The sequence below is a fragment of the Mandrillus leucophaeus genome, unplaced genomic scaffold (assembly GCF_000951045.1).
Source record: "Mandrillus leucophaeus isolate KB7577 unplaced genomic scaffold, Mleu.le_1.0 Scaffold261, whole genome shotgun sequence".
Lineage (NCBI taxonomy): Eukaryota > Metazoa > Chordata > Mammalia > Primates > Cercopithecidae > Mandrillus > Mandrillus leucophaeus.
The window spans coordinates 1,225,391-1,243,430 of record NW_012102710.1 but is presented as its reverse complement, the minus strand read 5'-3'; the positions used below and the strand labels follow the sequence as shown (position 1 = coordinate 1,243,430).

The 18,040-nt window shown below is 42.1% G+C and overlaps 1 protein-coding gene across 1 annotated transcript in view; it reads left to right on the top strand.

Moving 5' to 3' along the window:
• The window catches only part of CC2D2A (coiled-coil and C2 domain containing 2A), a 140,526-nt gene that overhangs the window by 92,702 nt on the left and 29,784 nt on the right, over nucleotides 1-18,040 (top strand). The window contains exons 19-27 of the mRNA XM_011984135.1: nucleotides 56-194; nucleotides 2,295-2,498; nucleotides 4,219-4,311; nucleotides 5,617-5,708; nucleotides 8,434-8,601; nucleotides 12,764-12,869; nucleotides 13,064-13,173; nucleotides 14,674-14,770; nucleotides 15,789-15,887. Of these exons, the coding sequence (XP_011839525.1) occupies nucleotides 56-194; nucleotides 2,295-2,498; nucleotides 4,219-4,311; nucleotides 5,617-5,708; nucleotides 8,434-8,601; nucleotides 12,764-12,869; nucleotides 13,064-13,173; nucleotides 14,674-14,770; nucleotides 15,789-15,887 (1,108 nt within the window). The remainder of the gene's footprint in view (nucleotides 1-55; nucleotides 195-2,294; nucleotides 2,499-4,218; nucleotides 4,312-5,616; nucleotides 5,709-8,433; nucleotides 8,602-12,763; nucleotides 12,870-13,063; nucleotides 13,174-14,673; nucleotides 14,771-15,788; nucleotides 15,888-18,040) is intronic.

The following is an 18,040-nucleotide window of genomic DNA, read 5'->3' as shown; positions in this document are numbered from 1 at the left end:
GATGCAAACTGTTTTGTGATCAAGTCAGTCTCATGGAATCAACTATTCTTTTCAGTGCTTTGAAGAGAGCAGATGCCATCTCATCTATTGGCACATCAGGACTGACGGATATGAAAAAGTTGGCCAAGTGGGCAGCAGAGTCCAAGCTCGACCCAAATGACCCCAACAATGCCCCTTTGATGCAGCTAATCTCGGTATGTAGCAGGAGGAACACATGCCATTTTTTGACTTGGCCTTTTACACAATTTTCCTTTACGCTGTCTTCTCCTATGCAATACTGTTTAAGAACATGGGTGCTGGGTTGAATGCCAAGTTTGAATTCCAGCTCTGCTTCTTGCCTGGCTACGGGACCAAGGCAAGCATTCGGTGCTTCTAAGCCCTGTGCTGCTGTCATAGTGTGGTCATGAGGAAATGAACAGCTGCATATAAACACTTAAGTTGGCCAGGGACGGTGGCTCATGCCTGTAATTCCAGCACTTTGGGAGGCCAAGGCAGGAGGATCACTTGAGCCCAAGAGTTCGAAACCAGACTGAGCAACATGGCGAAACCCTATCTCTGCAAAAAATGTAAAAATGTGCTTGGCATGGTGGCACACAGCTATAGTCCCAGCTACTAAGGAGGCTGAGGTGGGAGGATCAGTTGAGTCCACAAGGTTGAGACTTCAGTAAGCTGTGATCTTGCCACTGCACTCCAGTCTGGGCAATACAGTGAGACTCCCATCTCAAAAACAAACAAACAAACAAAACCCCTTTATCTGAGCACACAATTCGTGAGCAGTAAATATTGTTGTTGTTGTCACTCCTACCTCTAACCTCTGTAAAACTCCTAAAGGTTTTATTTTCCCTTCTACAGAGAGGAAGCTGAGTTCAGAAACTCAGCGTTATTTGCTCAAGGTCACATGGCTAATAAGTTGATCTGATTTCAGGACACTTGCTTTCTTCATCATAACTTAAAGCATTGATGGGGCATTTTAAGAAAAATTTGTTTTGTTTTCTTGCTGTTGATTAATTAGGTTACCATTTAGGTTTCACTTAAGTATTTACCAGATAAATTGCTCATATCTACCATAATATTCAAAATTGTCTTCAGTGAATTTATGAATAAATTGGAACATTAGTTTATTTTTCTTGGTATCATATACAATTGGTTTTATTGGCAACTTCATTATTCACACAAAACCATAATAAACAAGTAGGTAATCCAGAGGGTAGCCCTAGCAACACATCCTTATGGCTATCCATATGCGTTTATCAATAGGATAATTGTAGCCAGTATGAACATTTTCATTTTGGTTCCAGTTTTTCCAAGTCCCGTAACAAACCTTGGTTTATTCTGACTTTTATCTTTATGAACTCTCCTTCAACATGATACACCTTAGTGTGCCTAATAGAAATATTAGGAAGATTGGGTCATTATTACCTAAAATGTAGTCTATTCCATGTAAAGTTTTCAAATCACATTTCAATAGACACATCACTTTCATTATTTTCTTTTTAACTATATGTTTTCCCATCAAAGAACAAAACAGAGATTGCCTTCTTGACTGGTCTCTTGTTACGAACCAGGATTTTCACAGCAGAACTGCCTTTCCCATGCAAGGCCCCAGTACATCTTGGGGCACTGGCTTTCCCCCTGCTCAGGAGGTTACAGCCAGCAAAGCACCAAGCAGAGAGGCGGGCAGCACCTGTGTGAGGTGCAGTCCCCATCTGCTCAGCTTCTCAGAGGTGTTGGACCTGGCCATCTTGAAACAATGCACAGGGGCCTTGGAGGCTGTCTGGCCTGGATCCATCTCTGGCTCACTTTTTTCAATGACCAAGGCTGTGAGGTGCTCTTCAGAGACAGGAAAGCATGGCTGTGGAGCCAAGTAAAGCTGACCATCTGCCTCTGAGGCCTTTATCTGCATATGTGCATGACATTAAAAAGTCATATATTTAATTTTATATATAATATGTATATGAGTAATCTTATTTCTAGTAGGCACCTAGTAATACACTGCAGTCTGGCACAAATCTCTTCTTTTTCAGTCTGTATATTTGCATAATAACACTACTAGGGAAGCATGAACACCAAAAATGAAACCTAATTTTTATTGTTTGGAAAAATGATTTGTGGTATTGTTCACAGCTACTAAACGAATATAATAGCATGTGACTCATTATTACTATATTTTAAAGTATTTTTTCTTTCAAGTCTTTTAATCTAAAACTTTTAAATGTTCCTTGACACTCAGTGCCAAGTTTCTTTGGATGAGATCTGACTGTCATCTGGAGTTTTGCATTTTCTGTTTTTTATAGGTTGCTACCAGTGGTGAATCCTATGTCCCTGATTTCTTTAGACTGGAGCAGCTGCAACAGGAATTTAACTTTGTTTCAGATCAAGAATTAAATAGATCCAAACGATTTAGGCTTCTTCATCTTAGAAGCCAAGAGGTGCCAGAATTCCGAAATTATAAGCAAGTTCCAGTCTATGACCGAGAAATTATGGAAAAGGTATTCCAGGTAAGAAATTGCCATAGAGGGGTTAATAAAATAATAAAGTACCTGCTGTGCTGTTAGGTATACTACTGTATACGTATTTTGTTTTTGTTATGTTGTCACTAGCAATAGCGGTTTCTCTTTTATTGCACTTTTATACATAACCTTTCTATGCTTTTTCTTGAATTCACCATTTAAATAATCTCTCTGCCTCAATATAATGATATATAAACTAATCAGTAACCAGGATTCTGAGTCAACTGAACTGCGTACAATTAGAATTGTAGGGTTGAAAAATATCTTAGGGGTTAATATGGCTAATAATATTTGAATGCCTTAGGAATTCAATTCCATTTTAATGCAGTATTTACTAAGTGTCGTATACTCAGCACACTGGTAAAGCACTACAGGGAAAACTAGAGGGATAGGATCTGAACAGCCATGGGGTGGGTGGGGCAGGAAGGAGGTAAAGGAACAGGGCTGGACATCCATCCTGGTCAAGCGCAGCAGGAGGAACAAAGACTCAGAGGAGGGCAGATCACATCTCCCGGTGTGGGGCGGAGGAGCCTTTGAGGAATTGCAGGTAACAGGCCCGTGTAGGTGGGGCAGGCCAGTGAAACGAGACACATGCACTTTTTTTTTCTTTTTTCCTGCTTTTCATGAACTGTAGACACACGCACTTTTATTAATACTTAACAAGGTAAATGGACAGCCATCAGGAATTAGTACCATGAAGATTTTTCATGCCAAAACTATTCTTGAATAATACGGTTGGTTATTTGGTTCTTCTCTGTATTAGTCTGGACTTTGGTCACAGGAGATAAAAGCCGATTTTGAACTACCTTAGGTACGAAGGGGTGTTTACTGGATGATGAAATCTCAAAATAGCATTAAATATCTAAAAACGTGTGAATGGCATGAGTGCATCTGTGCCTGGCCTGCTGCCAGGAACCTTCTCCATCCTCTCTCAGCTTCTCTGAGGTGTTGGCATCATTTGCAGACAGGTTTTCTCTACTTGGCCACATGGTCACCAGCATCATACAAGTTCACATCTAGTATCTTCAGCCAGCAGAGATGTGTCCTCCGAGCCTGAGTTAGGTACCACAACCAGGCATTCCACTGTGACCAGAGAGTGGGATTGCAGGAGAACATAGCAGTTCCCAGGGCACACACATAATTTTATTGACAGAAAAGGGGAGAAGCCTGAGCAGACAAAGCCAAATGTATGCATCACTCTCCTCCAAGCAGATGACCTGACTCAGCTACAGCCAGATGTTATATGATTATGGTAATATTTTAACTGAAACTTTACTTAAAATAGAAAAGGCAAAACTTAAGCAGGGGCTTTGCCTAAGTTGCTTGGAAGAGCTTCTCTGTGGCGTCTATTTCTTCCTGACTTAACATTTTAACTTGTAACTACTGTACAGAATTCTCTTCTACTAGTAAGGCATTTCAGCTACCTGTCTCAGAATCCTGGTTACTGCATCAAAGACCAATTCTGAACCAAAAGTTAGAAAGAAGGTGGAAGAAATATTTAGAACCACAATTTATTTATTTATTTATTTTTATTATACTTTAAGTTCTAGGGTACATATGCACAATGTGCAGGTTTGTTACATATGTATACATGTGCCATGTTGTAGAACCACAATTTATAACTTAAATCATATGTGATAAATAATTCCCTGATCTTAAAAAAAGCACCAGAGAGTGCTTTAAAATCATTGCCTCTTTTTAATTTTAGGACTATGAGAAACGGTTACAAGACAGAAGTGTAATTGAAACCAAGGAACACATAGACACCCATAGGGCCATAGTAGCCAAGTACCTCCAGCAGGTAAGAAAAATCATATAAAACTGTCTTCATAGGGAGAAAAGAGCCAGCATCCTAAGGTGGAAAGTCCTCTACTCATAAATATCTGTGTGAGCTTACGCAAGCCACTTAGCTGGCATAAATTTCCTCATAAATACAAATATACAATTGATTGACAACTATCATCACCTTTCAAATATATGAAACCACTAGGTTATGTTCTGGTTTATTATCAGCGGTTATCTTTTAATGGGGCATAATTACAAGGGATTCAATTTCTAAGTCATGTTTTTTCCAATATTTGAATGTTGCATTGAGTTACAACGATTACCTTCGTAATCAGAAAAAAACAAAAGTTTTTAAACCATATACTAACTGCCCTTATGCACTAGAAAACTAAAAATTAAAGCTGAAACATCCTTTCATTTGTCCTTTTTCCTTCGTTTCCTTCTTTCCTTCCTTCCTTCAATAACCTTAACTTGCCACAAATGCCACAGTGACTACAGTGCATTTTCCCTATCCAGTGTGTGTACCCTGTGGCTCATGTATTATTAAAAAAAAAAAAAAAAAAGGACATATATAAAAACCTATTTAAGAGGTTATTTATTTATATTTATTTTTATTTTTATATATTTGAGACAGGGGGCTGGCTGGCTCTGTCGCCCAAGCTGAAGTGCAGTCAGTAGTGGGATCTCAGCTCACTCTAACCTCCAACTCCTGGGCTCAAGCCATCCTCCCACCTCAGCCTCTCGAGTAGCCAGGACTACAGGTGCACACTACCATGACTGGCTAATTTTTATATTTTTTGTAGAGATGGGGTTTCACCATGTGCCCCAGGTTAGTCTCAAACTCCTGAGCTCAAGCAATCCACTCGCCTCGGCCTTTCAAAGTGCTGGGATTACAGGCGTGAGCCACCGTACCCAGCCAGAGGTCCTCTGGAATTAGGAAGTGAATCATTCTGAATAAGGGAATAACTTAAGAATCAGTTCTTAAGTACGTGTGTTTTGAGACTGGCCCTATTTTTTGTAATGGTTAATTCATTAATTCAGCAAAATTTTGCCATCTTATATGCCAGGAACTTTACCAGGAACTCCAATATTGCAATAAGCAAAACAGGAAAACCCCTGACTTTAGGGAGCTTACAGTCTAGTACAGAAAGCTAGAGGGTTTACAGCAAGAGGAGACCAGCATTGCAGAGGAAAGTAACAGTTGGGCTGGAGGGTCAGGGGGACACTGAGATGACATTAGGGTAAAAACTTGGAGTGTGGAGAGTGAACTATGAAGTTTAAATAATAAGAACATTTTAAATAAGCTGATTTCTTTCCCCAGGTTAGAGAATCAGTGATAAATCGTTTCTTAATTGCAAAACAGTATTTTCTTCTTGCTGATATGATAGTAGAAGAAGAAGTTCCCAATATCAGGTAAAAATAATCAAAGCCATTATTATCACTTCTTATCAAAATTATTTGTACTCTTATTGTATGAAAGGTATCATATAAGATTTTTAAAAATCATTGTATGGTATGCATTTGGGCCAGGAATAATGTGTTAAACCTGGTTAATACCTGATGATGACATTAGTTAAGGAATTTCTATTAGAACAAGTCTTCCTAGGGCCTCTCCCATCACATTCCAATAAAGCCCATCTCACCTCCCCTACTTCCAAATCAACTTCATTAGCCTTTGCCATTTTCTCATTCTCATTGAACTAAACCTGACAGCATTTCCCTCCTGCAAGTACTTCTCCTGTCCTCCTAGTCTCCCAGTGCCAGACATTCCCTTTCTCTCCTGTCACATGGCAGTAGAGGTGGCTGAAACCCCACCCACAAGCTTCTGGGGTACACGAGGAAACCTGGTTCCAGCACCACAGCTGATGGGCAGAGAGCTGGTGCATGTGCTTGGTGAGAGTGTAGAACAGCAGGGAAGATCTGATATTCACATAGATATTGGGAATTGACTGTATTTGCTTGATCGACTCATTAGTTTGGATAATTGTCATATGGCTTCAACTAGGGGTGTGGATACAGAAAAGATGAAAGATAATTTCCCGTACTGGTGGTCTTGTGCAGGCCACATGACCTTTTCTGTGATTAAGTCTCTTGGTCTCCTAAAAAGGTTTTTTCTATGCACGTACTTTCTCTCCACCATCAAGTTGGGAAGGAGACAAAAAAAAAATGTGCTATCCATAGCAGCCCCTTTCCACATATAGAAAGGAGGCTACACCCACATAAATCCATGCAAAACCTCTCTCTCTATTCCAGGCCCACAGTCCAGTCACTGAATGTTTTCAAAGTCATGAAAAGTACACTTAGAATAGATGATGATTTTTCATATTGTTTTTTTTTTCTTTTCCTTTTTTTCTGCTTTACTTTCTGCATTAAGTTCTGAAGGCTCAGGGTATGTTCTTTCTTCTTTTAATTTCAGTTCCTTCTTGGCTTTAAGATGTTTCTGTATTTGATGGTCCTGGCTGACATGGTGCTCCCATGCTGACTGCTATGGAGACATCAAAGTCTCAGGGAGGACTTACCTCCAGGGGAGGGAGGAAGCATTGACAGTGGAAGTGTTGTCATGTTAGGACCTCTAACAAAGTTCTGTCTCTGAGGCCCCCTAGTTTGGGTTAGGTAAGTGTCCTGGCAGAGTGATTAAAAACATGAGCTGTGTAGTCACAGTGACCTGAGTTTGAACCCTGCTCTCCCTCCTACTACTAAGGAACCTTCAGCAAATCGTAACACCTCTCGTAGCCTCTAATTTCTTCATCTGAAATATGGGGTAAATATCATATGTGTAAACATTAGAAATGTTATATGTAAGGCACCCAGCACTCTTCTCAATACATAGGAGGTGCTTATAAATGGTAGCTATTCTGTGCAAAACCCTGGAGAACAAACAGGAACAACAGCTCCTGGAATCCTGGAACTTCCCTGGGATTCCTTATAGGAGCTATCAGCAGTGCCCAGACAGGAGCTGCAGAGACCTCAGCCTCAGCTGGCATGTGCCTCTTGCAAAAAGGGGCTCCAGTCAAGAGGTCACTTAGCCAGCTCTGATTCTCAGGAAGGAAGCAGAGAACCATGTGCATTGTAGCCTGTGGCCAGCTCTGCAGAGCTGGCTTTGTTCTTTGTTTCACACAGCCATGAACATCAGCTTCCAGATACAAAGTCACATCTTTGTTTCTGTTTAGTTTCTGGGTCAGAATTTATTTGGTCCATGAACCTTTCTCCTATGATTCACTGACTCTGTTGCTTTCATCTTCCAGGAAGTGTTTCTTGCATATCATCTCCGTGAAAGGTAGAGACATGAGAGAACGAGCCTCTTGCTTCTCCCCTACCCGCTTCCTCCTCCCTATACCTCTTCCTCTTCCTCCACCTTAATCACTGGCCTCAACCCAATAGTTACCATTTTAGGACATCTACTAAACGCTAGACCAGTGTCAGGGTGCTTTGCACACACTTTCTTCTTCAATCCCTTCAACAACCTAAAGAAGTAGGTATCATTATCCACATTTTACAGATGATGAAACAGAGACTTAAAGAGGTGAAATAATTTGCCCAAGGGCAAAGAGTGGAGCCAGGATTCACACCCAGTTCTAACTCCAGAGAGAAAGAGATAACCCAGCAACTGCCTAAGCAGCCGTACACACCCACTGCCATGTGAAGAGAGCAGACTAATAGGAGATCAAGGGGTTTGAAAGAGAGAGTAACCCTTCTAGCCAGTGTAGCTGAGTCTCTAGGGGAGGTGAAGACACTGGCCCCAAGGGATGGGTAAAACTGCAACCAACTAGGCAGACAAGGAAGATGCAGGGAGGCATTCCCTCTGCAGGACTGGCCCAAGCAAATGTGAAGGGTGGGAGACCATAGGCATGTTTGAGGAACTGGTGGATAAGCAAGGTAGAGATTAGGCAGGAAACATAGGGGCCAGAGCATGGCTTTTTTTCCTTGGATAAGCAGCAGCTAGAGTAAGTTTTAACAATCCATGCAGTAGGATCTCTCCCATTTGGGAGAATTTCTAGACTATTTCCACCCACCTTCAAAGGACAAAGAGTTTTTCAGGGGCCTGTGCAGGACCGTGGGGCAGAGTTCAGGAAGTTGTCTCATAATTTTGCAGACCTTTCTTTTTCTTAAAGTCCTGATCCTGTTCTGTAATCATTAGCATTTTGGGCCTAAGCCTTTTCAAGCTGGCAGAACAAAAGCGACCACTGCGGCCAAGGAGAAAAGGTCGGAAGAAGGTGACAGCCCAAAACCTGTCTGATGGAGACATAAAGCTGCTGGTGAACATTGTCCGAGCTTATGATATTCCAGTGAGGAAGCCGGCAGTGAGGTGAGAGCCCTCCCAACAGCCCGAGATGCAGTATGCAGCATCCCAGCCAAGTCAATCACCCCTTTACAGCACACTCACTCTCCTTCTTAACATGGTTATTGTTCAGCAGGCGGCTGAGGGTCATTGCAAAGCCAAGGCCCTACTGTTTGCAAGTAATAGAGTTGATTCCGTCAATTCAGGCTACAGGGGGGATTTATTAGGAACATCTCGAATAACTCAGGACAAGGACAAGAGGTATAGCTGAACTACATGGTAGATTACAGGGATAAGATAGTTCTCCTGAGGCCCCATGGCCTCTCACTTGCCTCACTCTGAGTTTGCTTCATTTTTCTCCATGTGATGGAAGTGGCCCATGCAGCCAGAGTACCACCAACTAAGCGTCATTTTCTCCAGAGAAATCTGAAGGCGCTAACTTGGTCAGGTGTTGATCCATGGTCTAATCGCCGATAACCAGAGAGACAGGGTCAGAAGCACCAGCCTCAAAGACAGGAACAGATCTCAGAGAAGTGGGTATGAGCTGGGGAGAGTCACAGAAGGTGTCTATCCAAGGCTCTGAAACATGTGTGCTGTGAACATAAAAATGTGGCTTCCCTTTCATCTGTTCTGAGTAATGTGTTATGACTACTAGAATTCACTACACCAGGGACAACAAGGAGCCTTCAGCCATTGGGAAGATGAGTCTGAGGAAACAGAGGAGGAAGGACCAAAAATTAAAACTACTTTTTTTTGTAGAGATAGGGTCCTGCTATTTTGCCCAGGCTGGTCTGGAACTCCTGGCCTCAAGCGATCCTCCTGCCTCAGCCTCCCAAAGTGCTGGGATTACTGGTGTGAGCCAATGCACCTGGCCTGAAACTTCTTTTTGGTGGTGCCCTTACCAGTGTAATGGGAGAAAGTAGCACTTAACATGTATTCACCTGTTTCAAGCACCATGGTAGGCAGGTTCACATGTAATATTTCATTTCAAGGCCAGGTGCGGTGGTTCATGCCTGTAATCCCAGCACTCTGGGAGGCCAAGGTGGGTGGATCACAAGATCAGGAGATCAAGACCATCCTGGTGAACACAGGGAAACCCCGTCTCTACTAAAAATACAAAAAAATTAGCCGGGCGTGTTGGTGAGTGCTTGTAGTCCCAGCTACTGGGGAGGCTGAGGCAGGAGAATGGCATGAACCTGGGGGGCAGAGCTTGTGGTGAGCAGAAACTGCGCCACTGCACTCCAGCCTGGGCGACAGAGTCAGACTCCGTCTCAAAAAAAAAAAAAAAAGATTTCGTTTAACTGTTCCTGCTATTACTATCTCCATTTCACAAAAGGGGAAATGGAAGTAAAGAGAGTATAAGTGACTTGGCTAAGGTCATTCAGCCCTACCTGTTTCCTTGGAGGAACACTGTTCCAGTCCTTGCCGTCTTTTCTCCCTAGGTTCTTACCGTTTAATTTAGTTCTGTCTCTCTCCTTCCTCTCACCCCATTATTTTGCCTTACATTTTTTATTTTGAAACAGGGTCTCACTCTGTTGCCCAGGCTGAGTACAGTGGTGCTATCACAGCTCACTGCAGCCTCGACCTCCTGGGCTCAAGGGATCCTCCCATCTCAGTTTCCCAAGTAGTTGGGACTACAGGTGTGCCCCACCATGCCAGGCTAATTTTTTATTTTTTGTAGAGACAGGGTGTCCCAATTTTGCCCAGGCTGGTCTTGGACTCCTGGCCTCAAGTGATCTTCCTGCCTCTACCTCCCAAAGTGCTGGGACTATAGGCATGAGCCACTGCGCCCGGCCCCTACATATTTGTGTGTGTGTGTGTGTGTGTGTCTTTTTTTTTTTTTTTTTTAAGTCTTTAACCTATTAGAAAGCATCTACCATCATCAACTATTCCTAATGCTTTGTTACTTGTAAATGCCCATATAAGCTCTTGAATCTGCTGTGGCATTGCTTTCCTGAGCTCACAGCCTACCCTTTCACCCTGATTGCCTCAAAGCTCAACTGGGGTGAAAAACTATTTTTTAAAGAACATAGAGGTGCTTCTTGTAGTTTTCACCTCCATAGACTATTTTTAAGTGTTAAATCACTTCATTCAACTAAATTAAGGGAGCACAGTTGATCCTACATGCTACACATTCAATGCAGATGGATCGAGACAGCTCAGACATCAACTGTTCCATTAAACCTGCCCAAGTCTTCACCCTTTACCTTTGCATTCATCCACATAGGGTTTTTTTTTTTTTTTTTTTTTGCCTCCCTCACTGTTCTCATACAGCCTCTGACCATCCCTCTAGTCTAATACCTATCTCACTTTATTGAGATGATTTGTTTATGTGTCTGCCTTCTAATTTGCACTGAAGTGTTATCTTCTTCATCTTAAAAGCCCAAAGTCTAACATGGGGCCTAAAATATAGGTAATAAAAAAATGGGTTTGGGTTTTTTTTTTATTTTACTTCTTAGAGCCAGGGTCTTCCTATGTCACCCAGGCTGGAGTGCAGTGGTGCAATCATAACTTACTGCAGACTTGGGACTCCTGGGCTCAAGAGATCCTCCTGCCTCAACCTCCCAAGTAGCTAAGACTACAGGTACACACCACCAAACCCAGCTAATTTATTATTTTTTTAGAGATGGGGTTTCATTCTGTTGATCAGGCTGGTCTTGAACTGCTGGGCTTAAGCGGTTCTCCCATTTTGGCCTCCCAAAGTGCTGGGAATACAGGCATGAACCATTGCATCCAGCCACAAATGTTTGTTTAATAAAGTAACTGATGGTTTTCCAAAGAGAAAAGAGCTTTTCTATGGTAGGTGTTGTGTTAAATGTTCCACTTACATTTGTCTGAAACTTTAGCTGTGAAAGGTGATAGTCTATAGAAAGAGACTATTTGTATTTTGCCCAGTAATGAATGTGAAATACTTGGCAAACCATAAGGTTCAATACAAATATGCAAGTATGTTGTTATGGTGATGGGGGAGGTATCCAGAAGAGGCTCTCTGGATTTGACCTTCATTTGTTCCTTAGAACAGCAGTTGAGAAGGGAGAAGATAAGACTCGCTGATCCTAACTCAAGCTAGGAATCCCTGCACCTCCCTTTCCTGATGAGGCTTGGCAGGCCCCAAGAGATTCCTTGCCTGACATGTGTAGCTTGGGGTTATTGGAGGGTACAGGTACAAAAAACATACAGTGGGGAGAACCTGGACTGGATGGAGATGGCGCAGGCTGGTCAGGAAGCTCAGATCTCCTACCTGTGAGGGATCGAGGCTCTCATCTATGGAGGGAAAGGCAGGTTCCCCCACTCGGGCGCCCCCTAGAGGGGAGGAGAAAGGAGACATTTTCCTTTGTTCTTAGCACATAGGCCTGGGAATGGAAGTTGGGGAAGGCTCTAGCAATCTCTAGGTGACTCGGTGGGGACCAGAGCATACTAAAGCCTTCTGCAATGTCAACAAGCTTAAGGGAGAATGTTTGTCACCACAGCCACCAGGGCCATACATCTTTGGAAAAAAGCATCTTCTCAAGCTGGGCATGGTGGCTCACACCTGTAATATCAGCCAAGACAGGAGGATCACTTGAACGCAGGAGTTCAAGACCACCCTGAGCAACATACTGAGACCTCTGGTCCCTACAAAAAAATTTAAAAATTAGCTGGGCATGGTGGAGTGTGTTTGTAGTCTCAGCCACTCAGGAGGCTGAAGTGGGAAAATTGCTTGAGCCTGGGAGGTTGAGGCTGGAGTGAGCCATAATCATGCCACTGTACTCCAGCCTGGGCAACAGAGCAAGGCCCTATCTCAAAAAATTTAAAAAATAAAAATAAAAATAAGGCTGGGTGCAGTAACTCATGCCTGTGACTCCAGCACTTTGGGAGGCCAAGGTGGGCAGATTGCTTGAGCTCAGGAGTTTGAGACCAGCCTTGGCAATATGGCAAAACCACATATTTACTAAAAATACAAAAATTAGCCAGGTGTGGTGACTCACACCTGTAGTCCCAGCTACTTGGGAGGCTGAGGTGGGAGGATCACCTGAGCTTGGGAGACAGAGGTTGCAGTGAGGTGAGATTGCACTAGCCAAGATCATGCCACTGCACTTCAGCTTGGGCAACAGAGCGAGACCCTGTCTCAATAAATAAATAATCATCTTCTCAATATATAATTAGACTTCCCCCATCATTAATTTCCTTCAAACATTTTCCCTCCTAGCAAATTCCAGCAGCCGTCAAAGTCTTCAAGGATGTTCAGTGAAAAGCGTGCTGCTTCCCCAAGCACACATAGCCCAACCCACAATGCTGACTACCCCCTCGGCCAGGTGAGAGATGCTGGACTTCAGCTTTCCATCTTGTCCCTTACGTTTTTAAGAAATGCCTGTAAACTTCATGGATAGTCTGCTTTCTGCTTCATTTTCTTTGGAAACATACTATTTAGTAAATATACTATATTTTTGCTAACAAAAAAATAATTTGACTAACCACTGGGAACTCAGAATTTGCTTTTGATTTTAAGGTTTTAGTACGTCCCTTTGTAGAAGTCTCTTTTCAACGAACAGTTTGCCATACAACTACAGCTGAAGGACCAAACCCCAGCTGGAATGAAGAACTAGAACTTCCATTTAAGTAAGCATATTTTCCTCTTTAAAGAACTATAGGACATTTTGAAGAAATGTGAAGAAAGCAGGCTCACGAGAAATAGCTAAGGTGAAGGGTTTTGTAGCTAGTGAGCGGCAACAAGATCCAGGTGTCCTGACACCAAGTCCCATGCTTTTCCTCTTGTACCACAGCTGACTCCCTTCAAGAATAAAAATGGAAAAATGTTCAACTTTTAAAACCCCAGGTTCATTGTTGGGACATCCTACGCTCCTCCAGGCTCTGGCTTCTTAAAGTCCAAAGTTTTTCATTCCCTTGACCCCAATGACTTACATTGCTTTCCTTTTTTCCTCTGTCCCCTCAAGTAAATCTGAAACTCCTTAGTTCCCATAAATCATACTTTCTTCCTCACCAGAAATAAATAGGCATTTCAGAAGTTTGGTCAAAGGATTTTAGGTATTTAAATGGTTATTATTATTTCAGTACTTGAAGCAAGCTTGGAGATTATCTAGTCCAACCTCTACCTTTATGGAGAAGAAACTAAAACCCAAAAAGGGAAGGTGACTTACTTAAAGCCACACAGTAAATTAGAGACAGAGCAAGGATTAGAACTACTTAAGTCAGTCCGAGCATGGTGGCTCATGCCTGTAATCCCAGCAGTTTGGGAGGCCAAGGCAGGCAGATCACTTGAGGCCAGGGCACATGCCTGTAATCCCAGCTACTTGGAGGCTGAGGCAGGAGAATGACTTGAACCCGGGAGGTGGAAGTTGCAGTGAGCAAGATCACACCACTGCACTCCAGCCTTAGTGAGATAGCAAGACTCTGTCTCAAATAAATAAATAAATAAGAACTAGTTAAGTCAGAAGCTGTGCATAACAGCTACCACTATTATGCACAGAACAAGCAAAAAGAACAAGAAAACATAAAGGCAAATGTTCAACAAAATACACCTAGTACCCCAGTCACCAGCCCTGCCATGCAGAGGCATGGTTGCTCTTAGCTAGACTCAGATTGGGTTATGTTACAGGAGACCTCACCCTTGTATTGCTTTACTTATATACAGAAAAAGTGAGTGTGAGGCAGGGACCATGCAACTAACCAGCCAGTAGGAAGTTTATCACTGGAGAGTGGTCTTGCTGGAGAAGCACCCCTCTGGGGCCCAGTTGCTTAGAAAGTCCATATACTAGCTCCAGTGTCAGCTGGAAACCTTGTAGCCTGTCCACTGAGCCAGCTCAGTCCTGGCAAGCTGCCTCCTTGAAAAGCTTACCACAAGGGTGTGGGGGAATATGAGACTCACCAGGACAAGCCAGCAGAGGGTTTGTCTCTGCACAGTCTCTAATCTAATGCTCTGTCCATTTGAATGGAGGTATTATAGTATCCCTGTACAAGAGAAATCCTAGAAATGAAGGCAGTACTTTTAATTCTAACGTCTATGCTCATATTTGGGTATTTTTCAAATGCTGACATTTGAATGCTCATAATTTCTATGTTGCCTGTTTTCACAGTCCCTGGTCATGTGCTGTCTTGCAGGGCTCCTAATGGAGATTATAGCACAGCCAGTCTGCAGTCAGTGAAAGACACTGTGTTCATTAACATTTTTGATGAAGTACTGCATGATGTCTTAGAGGTATGTTCTCAGTTTTAAGAAAGACACTTGTATTCATTTTCATATCATCTACCCACTACGTAAGTTCCAATCACATTGTTACCAGAAAGGGGTCCCGATATAGACCCCAAGAGAGGGTTCTTGGATCTCACACAAGAAAGAATTCAGAGCAAGTCCACAGTGCAAAGCAAAAGCAAGTTTATTAGGAAAGTAAAGTGGTGAAAGAATAGCTACTCCATAGACAGAACAGGGTGGTCTCGAAAGTAAGAGGAAGAATGCATACACCCTGGGTGAACCCTTGTTTAGATATAGGATTAAAAATAAAAGATCACGGGAAGATGTGCTCTGCTACAAGAGTTTGTGATAAAGTATTAATTTTCTAAATTACTGTATTTTGCAAGAATCTATATTATTATATTTAAAGCAAAATTAGGAATGCTGCTGTTCTCAAGATATCAGGATATCAGGACACTCCTAAGTCTGGGCCTGTTTAGTAAATGTTATCAGTCTGTTCCCTTAACTGTAAACATCTAGAGGCCAGGAATGCCTAACTTTCTGGGAAAGCCCAGCAAGTACCAGCCTCATGTTTCCTAGCCCTTACTCAAGATGGAGTCGCTTTGGTTCAAACACCTCTGATAACATTTTCCATCTTTCTTGTGTTTGAAATATTTGAAACTTGACATGTATAAATGAGGAAAGGGAAGAGGGAGAAGGAGGTAGTTCTTTTATTTTCACTTGAGTGTCTGCTCTGTGCCAGGAATTGTACTAGGTGCTTTACACACATTGTCTGATTTTATTCTAAATAATCCTATAGATTGTTAAATCTCTGGTTTATTGATGAGAAAACTGAGGTTCAGAGAGGTCAAATGACTTTCCTAGGGCCACAAAGCCATTACGTATCTATACCAGAATTTGATTAGGTCCGTCTAATGTAAGTTCACATGCTTTCAGCTAAAATCTTGCTGCTTTCCTGCTGCCAGATTAATTAAATGCGTTCCTGGAGTTCTTAAGCAACTATTACTTCCCACCCTTCCTTTAGGATGACCGTGAAAGAGGAAGTGGAATCCATACCCGTATTGAGAGACACTGGCTGGGATGTGTGAAAATTCCATTTAGCACAATATATTTCCAAGCAAGGGTGAGTATCTAAAGTCAGAGGTCCACGACAGCACGGAATTTCTCTATCCATTTTTCCTATTAAAACGTTCTTTGTGGCTTGGTACGGTGGCTCAGGCCTGTAATCCCAGCACTTTGGGAGGCCAAGGAGGGCAGATCACCTGAGGTCAGGAGTTGGAGATGAGCCTGGCCAACATGGTGAAAACCCATCTCTACTAAAGATACAAAAAATTAGCTGGGCATGGTGGCGTGCACCTGTAATCCCAGCTACTCGGGAGGCTGAGGCAGGAGAATAGCGTGAACCAGGGAGGCAGAGGTTGCAGAGAGCCGAGATCACGCCATTGCACTCCAGCCTGGGCAAGAGGGCAAGACTCCATGTCGAAAAGAAAAAAAAGAAAAAACTTCCTTTGTGTGGTACATCCTCAACACTGGAAGAATATACATGCAAAGCCCATAGAAGGCTCAAAAGAAACAAACCTCTAAAACCATTGATATTCTGTCACATTTGCATTAAGTATCTATGTTCCTTAGAATTAGTAGTTAATCTATGACTTTTCAAATCTGAGAGTTTTTAAATATTAAATAAAAGTAAAGAATAAGGTAGAATAAAGTGGAAACTTGTCAAAACAACAAAGGCGGAATGGATAGATGCCTGAAAGTAACTTGAAGAAAACAATCAGGTCAGTTGAAAGCCCATTCAATCAAGTGCTTTCCATTAATATTTCTACAAGTACTCACTATTTAAAACATGAAAAGTGCAGAGACATGCTTAACAAAGACACCCTTCTGCAGAGTTAATGGTTTTGATTAAGGGGATCCATTAAGTTGACAACTCTTGAACGACTTAGTAGCTCTAATCTAGGACAGTTAAAGATTCTGAAATCGCTTTAACATACCAGTATTAAGTCCATGGCAACAGGAGGCTTTGAATCACCGTGATGTCCACACAGGGTAAATGCTGTCTGGACCACAAACTCTCCATTAAGACCAAGACCAATGGCGTGAACCCAGGAGGCGGAGCTTGCAGTGAGCTGAGATCGCGCCACTGCACTCCAGCCTGGGCAACAGAGCGAGACTCCGTCTAAAAAAAAAAAAGACCAAGACCAAAACTCAAGTCTGAGAGGCTTGAATTGGTTTGTATTCCAAGGATCAATTGGAAATGTAATCTTCCCTAAGCAAAAGGGACTGGCTACAGGTTATGCAGTGACATGTTTGTCAAAAGAATTTACACTTCCTTCTCTGAATAGATTTTAAACAGAAAAAAGAAAAATTCAAAAGCACATTATTTTGCAAATCACACTGCCTGTGATAGTTGTTTGGCATTGCTAAATTTCACATTTGGGAAGGTATTCAAAAAGAATTACTCTAAACTCCTTGACAAGTGAACTTCCTTCACTATATTCTGGTAATATCTGTGCTCTGTATAGGTGTCTCTAAAACTCACTACCTTCTGAGGCAGTTTGTTCTCTTCCCAATAGCTCTGTCATAAAGGTTTTCTTTGAACTGTGCCATAATCTATATACTTCCCTGTAATTCCTATTCTTAGGTCCTGGCTCAGTTCTCTGGAGCCACACATAACAAGTAGAAACCTGATTCAACAATAATAATATTAATAACAATATTTATTGGGTGCATATTATATGTTATTGCTAGGTAGTTTATACATCACCTCAATTAAACCTCACATTTTATAAATGAAGAAACAGAAGCCTACAGAGGTTAAGGAACTTGCTCAAATCACAAAGTTTACAATAGAGGTGAGATTCAACTTGTACTGGCTTTCTATATACTATCATTGCTTATCCCTGGGAAATGAGGTTGGTAAAAGCAGAGAAAACTATTGAACTTTTTGATTTCTATGTTTCAGTACATTTTGGAGAATGACTTTATTACTTCCGTCATTTAAAAAGTTTGTCTGACTCCAAAGCACGTGTTCTTAAGTGTACCTACATTTGGTAATGTCTAAAGACATTTTTGGCTGTCACAACTAGTAAGAGTTGGTACTGTTACTGGCATCTAGTGTGCAGAGGCTAGGGATGCTGCTGAACATCCTACAATGCACAGGACAGCCCTCCATAGCACGCAATGATCTGGCCAAATATCTGCAGTGCCTGTATTAGGGTTCTCTAAACGAACAGGACTAATAGGATAGATATATATATGAAAGGGAGTTTA